This window comes from Anoplopoma fimbria, chromosome 1 (genome assembly GCF_027596085.1).
Source record: "Anoplopoma fimbria isolate UVic2021 breed Golden Eagle Sablefish chromosome 1, Afim_UVic_2022, whole genome shotgun sequence".
NCBI classification, from domain to species: domain Eukaryota; kingdom Metazoa; phylum Chordata; class Actinopteri; order Perciformes; family Anoplopomatidae; genus Anoplopoma; species Anoplopoma fimbria.
In genome coordinates this window covers 16,403,297-16,422,823 of record NC_072449.1, presented here as the reverse complement: position 1 = coordinate 16,422,823, position 19,527 = coordinate 16,403,297, and the positions used below count along the sequence as shown (strand labels likewise).

Sequence of the window (19,527 nt, the reverse complement as noted above, 5' to 3'; positions counted from 1 at the left end):
CTCTTTGTGTGTGTGCATGCTTGTAAGTTCATGGTTCGTGCATGTGAGCGTGCACCACTGGTTTTGCACTGCTCTCATATGGGGATTACAGCTGTAAATGCTGTCCTGAACAATAGTATCGTCGTAGTAGTAGCACCCTCAACCCGGTTCCTCCTTAGGTAAACACCATAAGCTCTGTCAGCACTTTGGCCTTTGTTAGCGCTGTTATCATCATTAGCCGTGAGCTTCTGGCTTGCCTTCAGCCATGTTGAGAGCCGTTGAGAGGTAATCAAAATGATCCAATTAATATATCGTAAAACTTAATATTACTACATTTTCAGAGTTTTCGTTTGGATGCTCATATTCAAGTTTGGGGATAGTTCATTTTTTCCCAATAAATTCCAAGGTGATTTCTACTAGACATGTTACCAGGTAGAATTGTGTTATCCTCTAAATTGGATAAGTCGACTTGTGTCAGGAAATGTGATGGTTGCAGTCCAGGAAGATGTGAGTAGGTTAAAGAGCAACCAACACAAAGTTCATGTTGTGAAAAAGATAATATTGACAATATAGTCACTGAATGAAGAAGTAGAAGACATTCATGACAGGTTGAGTGACTTTTTTAATGGCTGTTTTTCAGTTACATTACAACAACATCCATAACATCCATAACAGTTACACAAGCAACTATCTATATATAAACATAAATGTTACTTTTTCATCAGCAAAATTGTATCGATATAACAAAATAAAATTTCTTGATACTACTCTGTGGTACAATATTTTACAAAAATAAGAATTCTTCTAAATAATACTGATTGACAGAACTACGTTGGCTGAATCTCTTTAAACTGACCACACACGTGTTTCAGATAGACATGGAGAAAATAATAAGACATTCAAATATTCAACTTAACAGACAATCATACATACAACAACAAAAACTATGCATTCACATTTTGCTGAAGGCAGGAGCACAACATACTGTATATTACTACATTACTAAATATACACGTTGTACACACACACACACACACACACACATACATTAAGAAGAGCCCAACATTTTAAGCACATGACCTCATATTGTGGTCAAAATTCTACTTGCATTTGAAATGCATGACATTAAATGTTCACATTTAACCAATATACACAACATTTCTTCCCTCATGGGTTCAAAACTCAAACCATAGTTGCATGTTTTAATCATATGTTTAAAGCTGCCTACAGGTTGTCAGTTACAGTGGCTTCAGAGCGATTCAAAGCTTGTTGGCAAATTAAATGTATTAAAAAAAACTGTGTTTACGATTACTTTAGTGATATAAGTTTCATTTTTATATCAAATTGTCAAATCAGAGAGGGCTACATGAGTGCCTGATCCTAAGCTGGGACATATATTCAAAATATCCATTGTTTTCTTCACAGTGTTGACATATTACCAATTCACAATCTCAGTAACTCAGTTACTTTTTTATAACTCCATTAGAAATAGGAAGTACAAGTTTATACTGTGCACATTTAGACTGTAATCTTTCCAGTGAGAGCTATCAAAACAGTACTAAGTACTAAACAATTAATATGTGCTCTAGACTACCTCTTTAAAAACACAGAGACCCTTTGCATAAATGTCTCTATCCCCTATTATTTAATCTATTATCTTTATAACATCAAACTTCAATCAGCAGAGGTAATTTCTTGGAACAGAAATCCTTATTTCATGGGAAGGATCATACACTAACAGGAAGTGGAAAACTGCAGGCTGAGCCTAAATGTAACCCTGCCCTAAAGTCCATATATAGCATTTTTCCTTTCCTCTAAGTATCTCATGCATCAGATAACAACTCTTAAACGTATAAACATTGGTAAATACTTTTCAATGGATTCCCTTTGCTCACTGGATAAATGAAAGAACCGTAGACTGATGGCTTATTTTCGTGTGGTATGAGGTGGATATTTAAGTTGTTTTGGCATCAGTTTCTCTCTGATTGTAGTAGCTGGGATCTTGTCCTTACTGGTTAACATTTTAACAGTTGTACCAGTTTTAAAAGGAACATAGCCAGCATTTCAGTGCAGTAGGGTTGCAGCAGTGGGGTGCACTCACCATCCAGTGGTGAAAACATGCAACACCAAGTCTTACAACATTTAGGGCAGAGACCGTAGAACTCTTCATATGAAAGTGTAATACTCCATATAAAAATGCACATTTCCCCACACAAGTGCTTCATGCAATTCATACATGTAGTCATAAACATTAACAATTGCTTTGAGCATTTTACATGGCTTTACGCCATAGTGGCATTTATTCCATAAAATAAATATATGGATCTTTCTTTTTCTCTTTCAAAATTCCTTTTTACACCTCCACATCAAACATATCACAAAATCAACTTTCACCTTTAGTTCTCACAAAATCAACTTTCACCTTTAGTTCTAACCGCAGAGGCCTGCTAAAGTGGAAGACACTCTTCGTTACTTAATAATGTTAGAGCATTATCATTATATCTTTATCTCTCATACTGCAGCTCACAGTGTGAACCAAAAAAAATACATAAAGGTTTCTCCTTTACTACCCAGCGCACAGCAGAGACTGAAAGAAAACAGTTATGGGGAAATGGGGACAATGCAGGACATGAATGCCCTTGTCTGCTGACGGCATGTATAGTATATGTACAGCTCTCTGGATTCTCAATTAGAAGTGCCCCAAATGCCTGAATTCCCCAGAGAAATATTTGCTCTTTCTCAGTCTTTGTCTATCTTTCATATTGCAAAACCTTCATTTTACTTTTCAGAAGTCCTCTTGACATCTTAGTACAGCTAGATAATTTGTAGACCCTCTTAGGAAGATTCGGTTCTTCGTTTGCTGTGAGTAGTAGGTAAAAGCATTAAGGACTTACATTAGAACATGCACAAGGAAACTCAGCAACCAATACATGTAGCCTCCTAGGATCCACCACTGGTGTAGCAACTAGATTTGAAGAAATACTGTTGCAGGACTTGATCTTCTGTCGGCTCACACACTGGTGCCCTTGTCCCTGAGTGTGGTGACTCTGAGCACAAACCTTCTGGTGCTCTGGCGGTAGCGTGGCTGGGTGAAGTAGAACAGAATAGGGTCCAGGAAGCTGTTCATGCTGGCAAACGGCCTGGTGCTTTTATAGATGATGGAGAACAAGTTCCTTGTCTCGCAGGGCGCACCGGGCAGAGTACGCACCACCAGGTACATGGTCTTGGTGAGGTGGAATGGCAGGAAGCTTATACAGAACACTGCCGCCACCACGATGATCATCCTCACCGCCTTGTCCCGTTTCTCCCCGGTTGCCATGGAGACACCCTGGTAGGACACCGGACGGCAGAGGATGTGGGCCATCCGACAGTAGCACAGCATCACGCCCATGAAAGGCAGCAAGAAGCCGAGGCAGGTCAGAGCCATGCCGTACGGGTAGTAGTTTAACGAATTAGTTGGCGTACTTAAATCATAACACACTGTGCGGTTTCGCTGGATTCCTGTCGCAGCGAAGTGGAAAGTCGGCGCGCACAGGACGAGGATCACCAACCACACGCCTCCGCAGATACACCACGCCAACTTGCGACCACCTTGCTTCGGCCACATGGCCATTGGATGGCAAATGCCCACATAGCGCTGCACACTGATGCAGGTGAGGAAGAGGATGCTGCCATGCAGATTACTAAAACAGCAAAATGAGAAAGGAAAAATACTGTTTAGTCAAATCTTATTAAGACCATTATTTTGTATTATTGTGAGTAGGACCACGTCCTCTTATTAAACTGAAAAGTTTGGAAATTATGGAATACTTTTAACGCACAGATGTATACAGAGATTATAAACCAATATATTGAGTATCTCACCTGTAGAACTGAAACCTGACCAGTTTACAGGTAAACTCCCCAAAGGGCCAGTAGTCATGACTGCCGTAGTTGTAGATGAGCAAGGGAAGTGACATCACATACAGGAAGTCAGCTATGGCTAAGTTGAGCATATAGATGTTGTTTTTGGACAGATTGGGCCGAGTCCTCCATATCTTCAGTATGACGGCAGTGTTAAGAGGGAGTCCAAGCAAGAAGACCAAAGTGTACACAGCAGGGAGTAATATACGTTTAAAGTCTTCCTTATAGGTGCAGCGAAGGCCGCCTGACACGCCGATGCTGCTGACGTTGCCGATGAAGCTGTCTGCTGCGTACGCCTCTGTAGGCCATGCGCTGGAAGAGAAGGAGTCCGAAGAGAAGGTTTTTGAGACGAAGGTTTCCGTTGGGAAGGACAGTGGCATCTTCACTTCCTAGAGGAGACAGAGAGAGACATGAGGGGGTCGTTACTTTGATCAAAATGTCAGTGTGATATTGACTGTATGCACAGATTAATGTGATTTTGACGATCTATTGGAAATATTAAAATTTACAAGAGATATTCCCACTTAAAATAAACTTCTAGATTTGTATGGATGTTACAGTCCACACAGTAGTACCAACCCGAATAATACACATGTTTTACCTCAAATAAATTACACCTAAAGGATTACTTTCAGTGTATTTAACAAGTACAATGCGGATCAACATTATTAAATTGAAAGATGTACTGCAGCAGATGCTTTTAAATACAGCTTAAATCAAATCAGCAAACATAAAGATAAGATAAGATAATCCTTTATTAGTCCCCCAGTGGGGAAATTTACAAAGTTAAACAGATTTAGTACAAAGCAGTTATCTATATATATTGAACATGCCTGTATATGCATTCAAAATGAATGTTTTTTTGAGTTCTTCAGTGCCCATGTGATATATTCAAGTTTAAGTAAACACAGGCAGAGAGATAAATTCTCCACCAGAGGGCACAAGAGAACACTATTTATTTAATTTATGCCATCCACTTCTTCAACATCAGAGGGAAGCAGTCACTTCTGAGCCCTATAGACACAATATTATTTAACTAGAATGTAGGTATATAAGCAGTAGCAATGAAAAGTAGTTATAGTATATAAAGTATGTAAAGTAGTTCATGTGGTAAAAGTAGTCAATGTAAAGAACGAACCCTTCATAGAGTTAAATTATTGCTGCATTAATATTTGGGAATTTCATTGTTGCAGCTATAAAGCATGTAATGTCAACTCTGATTACTTTATATGCTGTTCAAAAGTGTGACCAGTGTTTGCCATAAGGGGTTGCAAGATAAATCTGAGGGGTCACAAGGTGATGAAAAGGAAAACTGAGCTACTTGTGATTTACTGAATGATTTTATCTCCCCGGGCCTCTAAACAATATTCTATATACTATATATGATATAAAATAAAATAAACACTCTTTTGGTGAACTCATCCCGACTGGCAGACATATGCAAGCTGTGACGAAGGGTCGCGATAAAACATTGTTTCTTTTAAATGGGTAACAAGCTAAACACTTAAAATAATCATTATATATCGGGTCACCGTAAAATCTTGATCTGCAAAATAAAGTATTGTACTATTGTACCAGTACATTATAACTGCTTTTTTTAGTACTTAATCACTTTGCACCTGTGATAGTTATTACAAGGTGGTCACTAGGTATTTAGCAGTGGTAAGCAAGTTACTATAAAACTGCCTGAAAATAGATAATGGCCCATCCAGCCCATTGGAGTAAAAAATGTAATCCTTCCAACACTTAATAACAAGTGGAAGCTGGACAGCTGCACATTTTGAAATGAAAACCACTGCAGACTGTCTGGTCTAACACTCACAACTCCCACTGTCTGGAACAGACTGTCATACACAGAGATTAATCAAGAGTCGTATTTACTGCTCTCACCACCAGCATCAATCATGTGCATTTGTTTCCTGGCAGCATGTGGGCGAGTAAGTGATTGTCTTACGCCATTTCCTCTATAGGCTTGTTAGACTGTGATGCATTCACAACTAACTCCTATGTGTGCGTAACAGTGCGTACCTGTGCGGTGTCTTGTTTAAATGCTTAGAATTGTCTTAGTTAGTTAGCTTCTTTATGTGGGTGCTTGCGTTTGTTGTAAGCAACGGTGACGCATGATTTCATAATTCCTGGCAGAGTAAATGAAGGAGAGGAGGAGGGTGAGGGAGCAGAGTGCCAGCAGACCATAAAACGTTTCACTACGGTGAGCCAATGAGCAGGCAGAGAGGAATAAAAACGGTTTTGGAGAGTGCACTGCAGTCAGCTTTATTTGCAGATGATTCATTCACAGTGTGGTTCAGATTTTTTGATTTGACGTCCAGCCTGTCTCAAGAAATCTTAAAGCCCAGCGACGTCATGACAGCCACTGAAAGCAATAAGCTCTCTGAAGACACTGCACTTAAGAAAGTGATTTCTGATTAACTCCATAAATGCAACATTTTTTTATGATGTAAGGGGGCTCTTGTTTTGATTGAAGGTGCCTCTTATGGTCAGCTTTTCATGATCAGGCCTGCCTTTAGTGGACTACCCATGCAGGAAAATCAACTTATAGATTCAATCGCAATTCTCTTTTGAAAGAATATGTCTTGATTCAAAAGTTAATGATCTGATATTTATACCTGTTCCTATACCTGTAGGGCTGAACCAATTGGATGGTGAAACCTAACAGCCGTGAACATGTGCGTCGTGTTTACATGCTAAGCTAGGCTACTTCCTTGAGTTTTGGGAGGAGGACCGGCAGAAACAGAGATACAATACCAGCCAAATGTTTTTGTTTTATTTTTGCAGACAGTGATGCACACACCCTACAATGAAACCAAAACTAAAGTTATGGACTTATGGAGGAAGGCGGGAAGGATAATGGTAACATGCTGCTACAGGCACACTTTTGTTTCTTATTCTATTGGTTCTTTGCATTGCTGGGAAATATGTTGGCAAATGTAACCTTCCAGGTGACACATCTTTTTTTGTTGTTACTACTATTGTATTAATAAAAGATAATGGAAGTTAATTCATTGGTTCATTTTAATTGTACAAATACGCTATGTTTTAAGTACTCACACAGTAACAGAAAATAAATAATGTATAGAAACACAAATGAAGTTGTGTCACTTTGTATTTGGTTGTATTCATAGTGTTGGCATGCATGCAGCATGTATGCAAGTCAAGTGTCAAAGAGCAGGCAGCGACATGAAACCAAACATGTTATTCAATTTACCAAAGAACTAAACTGGTCAATGGCAGCTTTCCTTAAGTTTCCTAATATGGAGTATTTCTACGAGACCTGGCAAGGAAATTGTTGTTCCACAAAGCAAAGCAGTTATAACAGCTGAGATCCGGTGCAGCTCAGATTCCCATATTGAATATCTGCCCCTCATTATCTACACTGTGGTGCAGATTATCATATATCACTGAAGGGAGATATTGTTCATCTACAAACAATAAACTGTTGAGTCTTAATTCCTTTTTTTAAATGAATGAGGGAGAAGAGGCAAACAGAAATGTAAACCTGCCTACTGAGATATCTTATTTTTAGAATATATTTTTAGAAGAATTAAGTTTAAAACATGTTATGAGAGTAACACGTGCAAAATGTTATTAAAAACTGTAATAAAAAAATGATCACATGGTTAATCCCTAATGGGTTTAAATGGAAATATTCACTGGAAGAAAAGAAATATACACCCCAGATTCACCTTTCCCTTTCAATAACTGCAACATATTGTTTATGTGTGGCTTTAATGATAACTGAATATATGTCAGTGCTCCTAAAATATGAGCTGTGTAAGTATGCGTGTGTTTGATATGGTCATGTTTCCCATTTTCACTCGAGAGAGCAAACAGTAATCACAGCCCTTCAAGTGGCCATATCCGCACTGTGTGTGTGCGTGTGTTTGTGTGTGCCTCTGATGGCTTCTGGGTGAAGTGTTTGCCCACAGCTACCCTCCAGGCCGAATCCTTTTCCTTATCAGCATTTATCTTAGTTTAATAGCAGTATTATAGGGGAACAATTTAAAAACACAACAGGAAAGAAACACAGGTTTGGACTATTTTTTTGATTTAGAGACAATATTCTCAAAAGATAAAAATGAAAGTTGTAATGAAGTCATTTCAAGTCACATGTTTACTGCATCGCGACACTAACAGCAAACACTTATTAAGCATTGCTCATCAACCTTTGCAGGAATTAATTTAGCTTTATCACAATGGGTGTGAAAGCGTCCTCTACTTTTGCTCTATGACTCAGTGCAGCTCTTTCTGCCCACACAGTTGTAGTATCTTTGGCAAGCTCCTTGAAACTTGTCCATACATCTTCTCTTCAAACTTTAACTGTTGAAAAACACTGGAATGTATTCTGGAAGCTGTTAGTTACTCCACCTCGACGGGAAAATCCTGTCATGTTGTTCTATTAAAAATATAAATGTTTTTATTCTCAATTAAGCATTGAAACATAATCAGTATAAATAACATCAACTCAAATTATAAATGGATAAAGCGGAGCTCTAGTAGTAAGACACCATTTACACTGGTCTTAGAAGGAAAAGCCCTTTAAATGCTCAATTATGTTGAACACAACTACTGCAGATTAAAGATTACCTACACTGCCCTGCACCAACTATAGCCATTCATCCGATACCTGGGTTAAAGCCAACACCGCATTTTTCATGCTGTGTCCACTAGTACATGTTATAATCTGCAGAAATTCTCTTGCCCTTAAATGCATAATAATATACGCGCCCATTGCAAAAAAAAAAAAACCTGGAGAATGCGGGCATCGATCCCGCTACTTCTCGCTTGCGCCTGCTATGTTCTGCCTGTTCCGCCAAAGTCAGCCCAAAGTAAGCCCAAAATGAGCCAATCACGTTCTTCCTTTTGGAAAGTAAGCCCAAAGTAAGCCCAAAATGAGCCAATCACGTTCTTCCTTTTGGAAAGTAAGCCCAAAGTAAGCCCAAAATGAGCCAATCACGTTCTTCCTTTTGGAAAGTAAGTAATATACGCGCCCATTGCAAAAAAAAAAAAAACCTGGAGAATGCGGGCATCGATCCCGCTACTTCTCGCATGCTAAGCGAGCGCTCTACCATTTGAGCTAATTCCCCGCTCTTGTCGTACGTGCTAACACATTATTAATAGAGAAGTACCCACCTACAATGATGTCTACGAGGTTAATGTTACCGGTCTAATGTTACCATGCTATGACATGGACGCTCACGCGCTCTGCATACTGTTTATCGGTCACTCTCTCTTTCACACATGCTTTGACTAGAGATATGCTGCTGCACACTGTAGCCTCAGGCCTGCCGAAAGGCAGAGCTGAGGGTGACGCAAAATTATTTATATACCACCATTGCAAGAATGTGAAGGTAACTCAGGACGAATATAGGAGATTAACACCTCAACATAACCCAGACAGGATCATAAATCAAACACCATGTATCAAGTTTTAATGATTGATCAGCATGTAGATTTGGTAACGTCAGGACCTTTGAGCCCTGTAAAAGGTAACATGAGTCAGCTGAGGGTATGCACAACAATTTTCGATTAATCCACTATATACTGAATAGCACTAAACAACAAATAGACACAGTGAGTGACTAGCAGTTGAACATAGTGGAGCATTTAACAGCTAAATTGAGAGATGCTGGTAGTGGAGACCGAAAGACAATAAAAGAGAATGAATATTGGACTTTCATTTATCTGGTGGAATCTAACACAGCTCACAACTATACTTTTAAAGACCCCAAGATGACATCATTAAATTGCTTGTTTTGTCGAGTGGACAGCCTCAAACCAAAAATAATAAATGAACAGATTGTAAAACAGCAAACGTTTTAGCTTGATGTGAACTATTAATTGACTTGTTTGAGTACTAAATGTTATCATTAAACAATAAGTAATTTTGCTACTACTACTTTTTTTATTAAAAATATACAAATATGACTAAGTGCAATAATTACAAAACTGTTCAAACAAGGCACCCCTACCGTACACAATACACACCCTCAGATATGCAATAACCTGGATTCTCTCACTGTGGCAGTGACTCTTCTATCTGCCTGGTCGGATTAGGAGATGTTGCCATCTATGTAAATTAATGGAGCCGGAAATGTGTGACTGGCAGATAAGGAAACATAACAACAATACTGTATTCTGTACACACAGACAGCCTCTGTCGCTGTTATAAACACACAGATGAATAGAAGAAATGTTGAGTTGAGGAGAGAGATAGAAGGGAACGATTCACCTCTCGTTACTTCTGTGATCTCTGTACTGTCCTTGCCCATGCTAAGCAATGATTCATGCTCGCTGATACTCATTCTTTGCTACAATACAGCAAACACTCATTTACTGACATGCAAACACACACACAGGGACATGTGTTTACACACTGACACTTTGGCTGTAATGTCTTTAAAAAACAGCCCACCATACGAAAAAGGAAGGAAACAAAAGTCAGTGTCACACAGGGTGACAGACTGCAGACACACACAAGCAGTCAAGCACCCAGCCACAAGCACACACACACACACACACACACGAAAACCGACTCAAATTCAGCAGTAAAGCACATTAATCTTCCTTTACAGACAATTACAGATACATGGAGTCGCATGAACCAAACATGTTTGCACACGTCATCACACAAACACAAACATCCTCTTTACTGAGATAAAGAACATTATTACCTTTTCCCAACATAGACAGATGCAGCTGCAGTGGATAAACACAAACACACACATACACACACATCATTGCATGCTGCAGATGCCACAGCTATTTGTCTTAATTAGGGAAAAACACTTTACTAATTATCTTAGCTAATATGTTGCAGGCTAAAACAAGACGATCAATCGTGAGGACAGGCACTGTGTGTGGCCATTACACAGGAGACATTTAAAACTAATCAGCTGCACCATAAATAGACACATGGGTGTTGAAGGAGGTTGTGTGCAACAGAAACACACGCCCACACGCCCACACAGCCACATGCACAAACACAGTGGAGAAAAAAACAAGTGCTTGTTGCATGGGCCCCGGCCACATTTCAACTAATCCTCAACATTCTTGGACCTGCTTTCTCTGGAAAATGATGTGTGATCACTGAGTGTTTGATTTACACACAAGAAGTGTATACATTTTAGGTACAAATATGGAGTGAAGAATTTAGCATTAATCCCATAAATAATTCCATCCTGGCAAAGCCAAACCAACAGCCAGTCACTTTTAGTCCACTGAAAAAGTAGAGATGGACACGAGTTCCTTCTAAGGTGGTGTGTATCACACACATGGCTGCAAGGTGACAGTACAAAGCTCTCCGTTGGTAATAATTTGTCCTAACTTGTAGGTAAAAACATGTTGGTTCTTGACGCTGTGAGGATTTGGACTGAGGATTTCATCAGACATGTAAAGACTGATAGGCAGGCTGGTCTCTGTGTGACTCTCGTCAAGCTGTTGCCACAGACAGCGGGAAGAGGGAAGTGAATGCAGCTCTGATGAAACAAATAAAAGAAAGAGCCAGAAGAGTAGAGCATCGGGCACTGAAACCTTCTAGGTTCCTTCTTACATGATCATGAGACTCAGTTGGGGTTGTGTTTCACTTCAATCACTCTTTCTGAGAAAAATCTGACATAAATTGTAAGTCGACTTTTTCATTCATATGATAAGTGCATTCGTGAACCCCCGACTGCCATTAATGAGCACAATGCCAGACCTGCTTAAATCACTGAACAAATAAAGAGACTTCCAAAAAACAACACTGGTTAGAAATGTATGCAAAAGGTTTTTTGGGTTCATACACACAACATACACACATGCATAAACACAGATGCAACAACAGCAAGACAAACAGGTGACCTGGACATTTCTTTTCTTATTTTCTTTACACATCTCTATCATTATAATAATAAGAGCTTACTGATTATGCACACATATCCCAGCGACACACAAATATTTTCCACTTTTGTTGTCGCCCAGGCACATATTTTTGCTCTGGAATGGTTATTGTTGTAGATTGTTTTTAATGTTGATAGAAAAACATGTTTTCCCAAACATAAGCTGCTGTAACAGCTTGATACACACCTTTGGTGACGCAAAAAGCTTCCCAAAAGCTCAACAGAGTGGCAAGTAGCTGTTATCTCGTGCCCTTTTGGTGGATGTTGTCATGGGTTTGTGGTGCAGAGGCCATGTGAATGCAGCTCTGGTAAAAGCAGAGCCAGTAAGCAATAAAGACGGGACAAACAAATGTCTTTACTGACTGCTTCCCCGATGCAGCTCTGATCTTTAAATCCTACTCAGACCAGAGAAGTCAGATTTATCTTGGGTCATTCACATTAAATTACCAATTTTAAGGAGACGCTTGGCTGGCATGCTTGGCTTGGCTGTCTCTGATCTTTAAATTATTTACTCTGGGAGATAGTACTGTAAACAACTTTGGCCGTGTTTCTCTATCTCTGTCTGTGTATCTATTGACCGGTGCTACTTTAGGCTGCTCACAGGCAGACTGACAAAACACCTACAGAAGCCTGCCCATCGCCTGGCAGAAAGGAATCTCCACTAAAAACACGGTCACTATGTCTATCGGCGAGTGTGCCAAATCTTATCACTTGACAGCCCATCCTAAAATTCCCGGTAATTACGTTGGCGATCTGGCAACTTATTTCGGTAGAGTTCGGTAAAAAGTTTTGTGATATGAGTTTACCGCAAAAATCTCACATCACTATTTTTTATACTGGTGTCATCAACAGCAGAAATGACATGTGCAACAACTAACAGGGAGCAATGATATGCTTGTAGTACTAAAACAAATAACCAAATGACAGGACTTAATTAGAAGCAAGTCATATTTTCAAGCAATAATGCAAAAGAAAAGACAAATTTACAACTTCTCAGCAATGAGGATTTGCTGTTTCTCTTTTTCTCTCTCTTTTGTGACATTACACTGCATATTCAGAGGTCTTAGACCGCTGGTTGGACAAATCACCACATTAGAAGAAGTCACCTTTGCCCTGGGAAACTGGGATGGCTATTTTTCACCACTTTCTCCCAAAACAATTATTAAAGTAATTGAGGAATGTATGAGTTAGTGGGAGCATTATGCTTACAGCTATCCTTTTGTCACCTACAAAGCCTGTTTTGATTTCATTAAGCTTCTTCCTGTCTCTGAATGTTCTCAGTGACTATAAACTTAATCTCTTGCTGCATTAAGATATCAATGTGAGCCCAGTGTTGTGAAACGTTGCACTGGGTATTCTCACATGGTTGATGCAGAAATTAAGGTTGGTCTGTTGAAAAACACTGCTCGTTGTCATAACAATCCAGTCATAATGGAGTTGCTGGAAAAAAAAAAAGGCATTTATCAAAGCCATTTATCTTGAAAAACAGAATGTCTTGATGTCTGTTCTGTTGTTCTTATTGCTCCTAGCTGTAATGGTCTTGTAAAATATGCATACAATGGTCCACTTCGATTTAACATGAAAAGACGAACAAATGTTTCAATATTCGCAAATATGTACAAACTTCTGCAAACAAGAGATTATTTCAATTTCTACGTGTTTTCTAAAGCTGAAAAACCAACAACAAATTCATGGGAACAGTGGAAGTTTCCCACAATGATTTTTATGGCCTCGTTTTGTGGCTCGCGACTAATAACTCATTTGTCTTCATTTTTACTGTGATGGTTCTGCAAAAGCAAAGCTTCACAAATATTTTCACCTAGTATGTGCACAGTCAAAACCTAGGGTGCCCTGAGGCAAGCAACTGTGCAGCTTGTATCAGGTTAATGCCTGAGGGCAACATGGTTCTGCTTTATTTGATTTCCCTGATTTGGAATGAGCAAGATCGAGATCACTGAAAAAAAGAAAAAAGGAAAGCAGCAAATCTGATGTCATCACAACGAGATTTTATCAGAAATACAAGACACAAATCTTCCTCTGCCACAACAGATAGATATATCCCAGGGTTAGTGGGTTTGTGGAACGTCTCAGTGACTTGTTTTAGTACCAGAAGCATCCTATTGTTGTTGTGTGTGATGTGGTTCATTCCAGTCAGTGTCAGTTTTCCTCTTGCAGAAACATTTCTTAAATCACAACAAAACTATAAAACTGTACAAAGAATATAATTTAGCAAAAGAGGCAATATTAATGTAAACAAAACAAAAAAAACACTTACCCCGATTGACGGCAAAACAAATAAATAGCTGGCAACATCAACAGGTTGACTCCATGGTATGTTACAGGACTGGTCCTGCTGCTCTCCTCTCTGGAACGACAAAGACAAGTTAACGTGTGGGGGAAGGACACCGTGTGTGGAAAACAAGTGTAAATAAATCACAATCAACACATGCAAAGCTGGTTTTCTTTTTTAATCATAAACACCGATTAATCGTGTTGTTTAAACTCTGTGTTTCTCTATTTGCAGACCTACCTGCCGGGAAGTCGCTCCGGTTCCTGCGCTCTCACTTCACTCTCTGTTACTGCCGCTGCTGCTGCTGCTGCTGCGGCACGGCACGGCACGGCACGGCACAACGGCGCACGCTTCGACGGGGCCACGCACGCGCAATGAGACTTGCACCACATAACCTGGGAGAAGAAAAAACGTGTTTGTGTCATCATCGGCTTGCTGGTTGATGTACTTACAGCGAAACGAAAGCACAATAATAGTAGCAAGTTGTGCAGGGGAAACTTTCGTGGCTTATAGGAGGAATCTCTCCTACAGAAACCTTCAAATCAAACACAAAAGGCATATAACTAACTGAAAGTATACAGCAACAATATTAAGTTATGCCAATTTGCTTATTAACTCACATGTTGAATTCAAGGCTTTAAAGAAACTTCAACAAGTATCCTAGTGTTAAATTAATACTTTGAAAAGTTTTTAACCCCTTTGGTAAGTAGTCTTTTTTATAAACATGGCCGGTGTTAAGGATTTCATTGAAAAAGGATCATGAAATTAAATCATGACACCAACTGGCATGGTGTGTATGTAACGGCTTGCTGCTCATTGACATTATGCAACTTCTGGTCAACATCACTGACAGTGATAGAGCTGCTGCCTCTTCTCATTTGGGATTTTATGATACTGCTATTGTTCTCGTATTTGATTTGGGAGCATTGCCGTTTCCTGCTCAGCATCCGGTCTCCATCACAGTATAGGCTGTAGAACCATCTGATAAGATGGAGCTACTAGCCACACAACAGAGACACACATTTGAGAAATCACAACACAACTTTATTTAGCTGTTCCTTTGAGCATCAAAAAGCAATAATTACTGAGTGATACACCCATAAAGAGGCTGTGTTGAACGGAAAGGGTTGTCAGTGCTGCCTCAGGTATTTATTTCCCTTCAAATTTGCATTAGCCTTCCTTTACAAGGTTAGAGTGTTTTGAAAAAATATAACTGGATATGTGTGGCGTGTTTTAGATATTTAACTTTTGAGTAACCATGTTATTGTAGTGGTAAAGTAGAGAATATAGCTGGTAGGTCTAAGAACAGCCAACAGCGTATTACTGAAATAGTGGCTGTGTTTTGGATCCCATAGAGATTAAGAGACTAAGGTCTGAAGGAAACCACTGTTATCCCAAGTATGTGCCTTAAAATAATATGAAAAATTGTTGTAGGCCTAGGCTATTGTCTTTGTATTCTTGCTTTTTCTTCAGTTTTGTATCCAGTCACTTACACTGAATCTGCCTAACTGTTTATTATTAACAAACTATCAGATGTAAGTCTACTAGTCAGTTTGTTCTCATTGTCCCTGAGCTACCCTCCTCTTTGTTTTATTTCTTATTGAGTTTGATTATGAATGATTGATTTGTCACATGCAAAGCTCAGGGCAGTAACACTGTGGTTAAGACATTCCTGAACAGAGAGTGACAGATAATAAAACATTAATGTGGATTGAATCCAGTGTTAATTATGAACCCCCCCGGAAATTCCAGTTTCGAGTTTTTGTGTTTATAAGCTTGAAGCCAACCTAGTGTTAACTGGATTTAAACACTACTGGGACTGTGAGGAAAACAAGATGATTTATAATCTGTCAGATGCTTGTACAGAATAAATAAACAACAAGAAGTTGGCTACCATTATCCTCGACCACACACTGACATAACTTCACAATAACTGGTTGCTTTGCAAAATGAAAACTAAAACATCTGCACTTAGAAATACTCTGAACTTTGAACTGATGTTGCACTTAAGTCCTTCACAGGTATAGAAATAAAATATGGATTTTATGGCCAACTGCAGCAAACATGAAGCATGTAGGACAACTGATAGAGAAAATAAATAAATGCAAGAGGAACAAGTCCCTTAAAATATTACATTTCTAAACAGACACCTGGCTGACCTCATTTTCTTTGTAAGTCATGTTGAAACAAAGACATGTGCAGACAGGGAAGTAAGTTAATTTCCCTTCAGAAACTAGTTGCCCAAAGCTTAATCATCAAATTTCGTAATCATTATTGAGTATCCGAAGAGCCTCTCTGATCCAAACAGGTCATTTTAGGCCACCACCCTTAATTTTCATCTGCAATAGCCTGGCTTGAAACGCTTGAACATCAAACACAAGTCACACTTACACACTGAATCTGGACTGGATCTTTATTGAGCCAAAGAAAAAAATGACCTCAGTAGTCTTTCAGTGTGCTGCAAAATATAAACCTGGAACATTTCAGACATGAAAGTTACATTACACTGCAGCAATATGAATCTTGTTTTAGACGCATTTCTGAGTCACACCAAAATATTTTTATTTAAAATGTAATTCTGCAACGCTCACCCGACAACTGTCCAGTGATAGTTTCACCCGAAGATGATCCAGTCCTTGTGTGGGGTTTCCCACAAAAAAGACTTTTCCTGGCAAATTTTCCAATGACCCTAAAGCTTGTGTACACCACTTGAGCTAAAGTCTTCATTTCAAACTTTCTCACGCTATCAGAAGCCTGTAAATGCCCTCAGAATTCTCCCTGAAACAACTGTCACAAGACAAAGCTTAATGTTGTGTGACTATGTGTCCATGCACAGTATGCCCAGTACTATTTAAGACAGTCGTCTCCAACAGGATGTTATGATTTGCCTGTTGTCTGTTTAAAGAGCTGTGTGTATTTTGTTTCTGTAAGTTGAATATTCCTGCGATGACAGCTTAAACATCTATACACTGCACTGGACCTGGTATAGTTTTGAACTAGTTCTTATTTAAGATGAACCACAATAAATCCAGAGGGGAAATGACACAAAAATGATTTCAAGATAGTGTCAGAACCTTTCAGTTCTTATAAGATGTAAATTTGCAGGATGTGGTGTTCCTTTCTTCTTATTATCAGATATAGGAAGCAAAAAGCTGACTCTACTGTCTGTACTATGGGAAAATAGAAGTGTACAAAGGATAAAAAATAAAATAAATTGTTATTTATTAAAGGTGATTGTCACATGTTCTCTATTGGGAAGTAAAGATTGTATAAAGATATGCTTTTGGCTCTACAACAAAAACAATACTTACAGTAATCACAAAAAATCATGCACAAATGAAAAGAAAAAAAATATGCTGTGGTTTCATTTAAACACCATATTTTAAATGGTTGCAGCAGAGACAAAGCTGCAGATAGGAGCAATAGAACCTGCACCACTGTATTCATTCATATTAGCCCCGTTTGATATATGCTTTTACATATATGAACATGCCTACATCTGAAAATTGTTTGTCTTTAAATAGAGACTTTTGAATTAAGAAATAACATCTTTCCTCTTATGAAGGAACGGTTGAATTTAGAAGCAATGAACAACACCTTTTCTCAAAGAGCTGCTCTAGCACTTCATCCCATATTTATCTCTTGTTGTAACAGTGACTGTTGTTCCACAGATGTTATATAGTCTTGCTTTTGGCGCATTTCTTGTATAAAAAGTGTTATTTAAATAGTTTTGATTGATGGATCGATCATATTGTGTCATTGATTAGAGCTCAGGTAGCCTGCAGGCGTGTGGGATTGGAAGCGTAGGGAATAAACCAGATAAGACTAATTAACAGGGAAATGGCAGTACAAGCACTTAGCACGGCAATCAAATTGTAACATAAATTTCTCTGTTATCCGACTAGAAAAATACTTATTTGAACATGCACAAAGGTTTAATATATTAAATTAACATATTAACATTTTTCTGATTACTGTCAAATCAGACTGCCTCTTACAGCCTGCATTCTAACCAGCAATCAATTATTATACATGATAAAGATATGAGACTGTGTGCGTTTGGTGGGGCATTGTGCATAAAAGAGGTGCGTCAGTGTTTGTTCAGTAATGCGTTTATACGTATGAATGGTAGTTGGTGTTGCTCAACCCAGTCGGATGTCTGCTGATGGATGTAGGGAGAAGTGAAAGACTGAGTGTTCTTTGCCGTCGGCCTTTTACGGCCACAGAGGAAATAATGTTTTCCTGGTTCTTCTATTTGAACTTTTATTTTAACTTTAACTTAACAGTGTCGGTGTCCTCACATCAACCTGTTCCTGAAAACGGGACAAAGGGATGTGAAGACTACAACACTTAAATGTGTCGTTAAAGGAGGATTCTAAAAGATGATTTACGTTTCACTACTTAATAATTTTTGGCCATAAAGTCATTACTGTGATGGGGCTCGGACATGCTTGTTCTTGCTCTGTTGCAGGTTAACATTGGTTAACATTTCACTCACCAACACCTCCAGTCATTATAAACGTGGTCACCTCAGTCTCTTCAAAGACACTCTCTGTTGAGAAGACTGAAGTCATGTCTATTAAATATTGTATTTCTAAACAACCTTTATTTGCACTGGTTAATAGGGAGTCATAACTCATACATACCGAAAACGGTTTAAAATCATGCATGATTTACCTTTACATTTGCGTCCTTTTGAAAATGGATCAACTGAGAATAAAGTTTATTCTTGAACTTTAAAAACACCTAATCTCAACCTAAATGATAAACTAATCACCATCTATGAAGCTACTCTAGCTTCCCGTTTGTCACCCTGAGCCATATACTTTCAGGGGAATATGTGTAGGAACTCTGTTAAGGTGAGGCTCAGATTTCTTTGTTGTGGTATTTTATTAATTTCCATGGAAGGAGTTGTTGTGCAATCACTCCCATAAATACAAAATAAACAGGTTCACTTTAGGATAACATGACACGTCGTTCAGATAAGATTAAGTAAACATTTATATTGGCTTTTTCTCTGTATACTGGGATGAATTCCAGAGGGTAGCTGTTATAACATTTGTTAGATTTTGGCAAGAAAATTGGCAATAAATTGGCAATATATTCTGAACAAGAAAAAGGTCAAACACACATCTTCCTTTTATAGGAAAATTTTAATAGTTATTCAATGTTCTACATTTTACAGTAAATATACAATTACAAACTTGGCTTAGTTATAGTACTAGATCACTAACTGATCTTTAAAAAAAAAACCTCAACAAAATAAAATAAAATCATAAAAAAAAAAATGATAACAAAAATTAAAAACAGATTTACACTTCATATCACAAGCCTGACGCTGGTCCTTCACTCTGGACCACATAGCTAACATACAGTTCACTTCTCTCAACGCTGAACAGACGTTGGGCTTCAGTTTTAAACACAACCTTACGGTAACAGATATACCATAGCATGTGCAAA

General features: G+C 38.6%; 1 protein-coding gene across 1 annotated transcript; it reads right to left on the bottom strand.

Moving 5' to 3' along the window:
* Window positions 1-592: 592 nt before the first annotated feature.
* On the bottom strand, window positions 593-14,362 carry LOC129092149 (P2Y purinoceptor 3). Its single transcript, XM_054599972.1, has 4 exons — window positions 14,308-14,362; window positions 14,053-14,142; window positions 3,844-4,271; window positions 593-3,662 (listed from the first exon to the last, which is right to left on the bottom strand). Exons 3-4 carry the CDS (start codon window positions 4,260-4,262, stop codon window positions 2,990-2,992), a joined length of 1,092 nt encoding a protein of 363 aa, XP_054455947.1. The 5' UTR covers window positions 4,263-4,271; window positions 14,053-14,142; window positions 14,308-14,362; the 3' UTR covers window positions 593-2,989.
* Window positions 14,363-19,527: the final 5,165 nt, after the last annotated feature.

What these genes read in the sequence shown, in the direction of transcription:
- LOC129092149 (XM_054599972.1), bottom strand. Translation starts at nt 4,262, where the DNA reads ATGCCACTGTCCTTCCCAACGGAAACCTTCGTCTCAAAAACCTTCTCT. An exon ending in GTCAGGTTTCAGTTCTACAG is followed by an intron (nt 3,663 to 3,843) that starts GTGAGATACTCA and finishes TTGCTGTTTTAG; the next exon opens with TAATCTGCATGGCAGCATCC.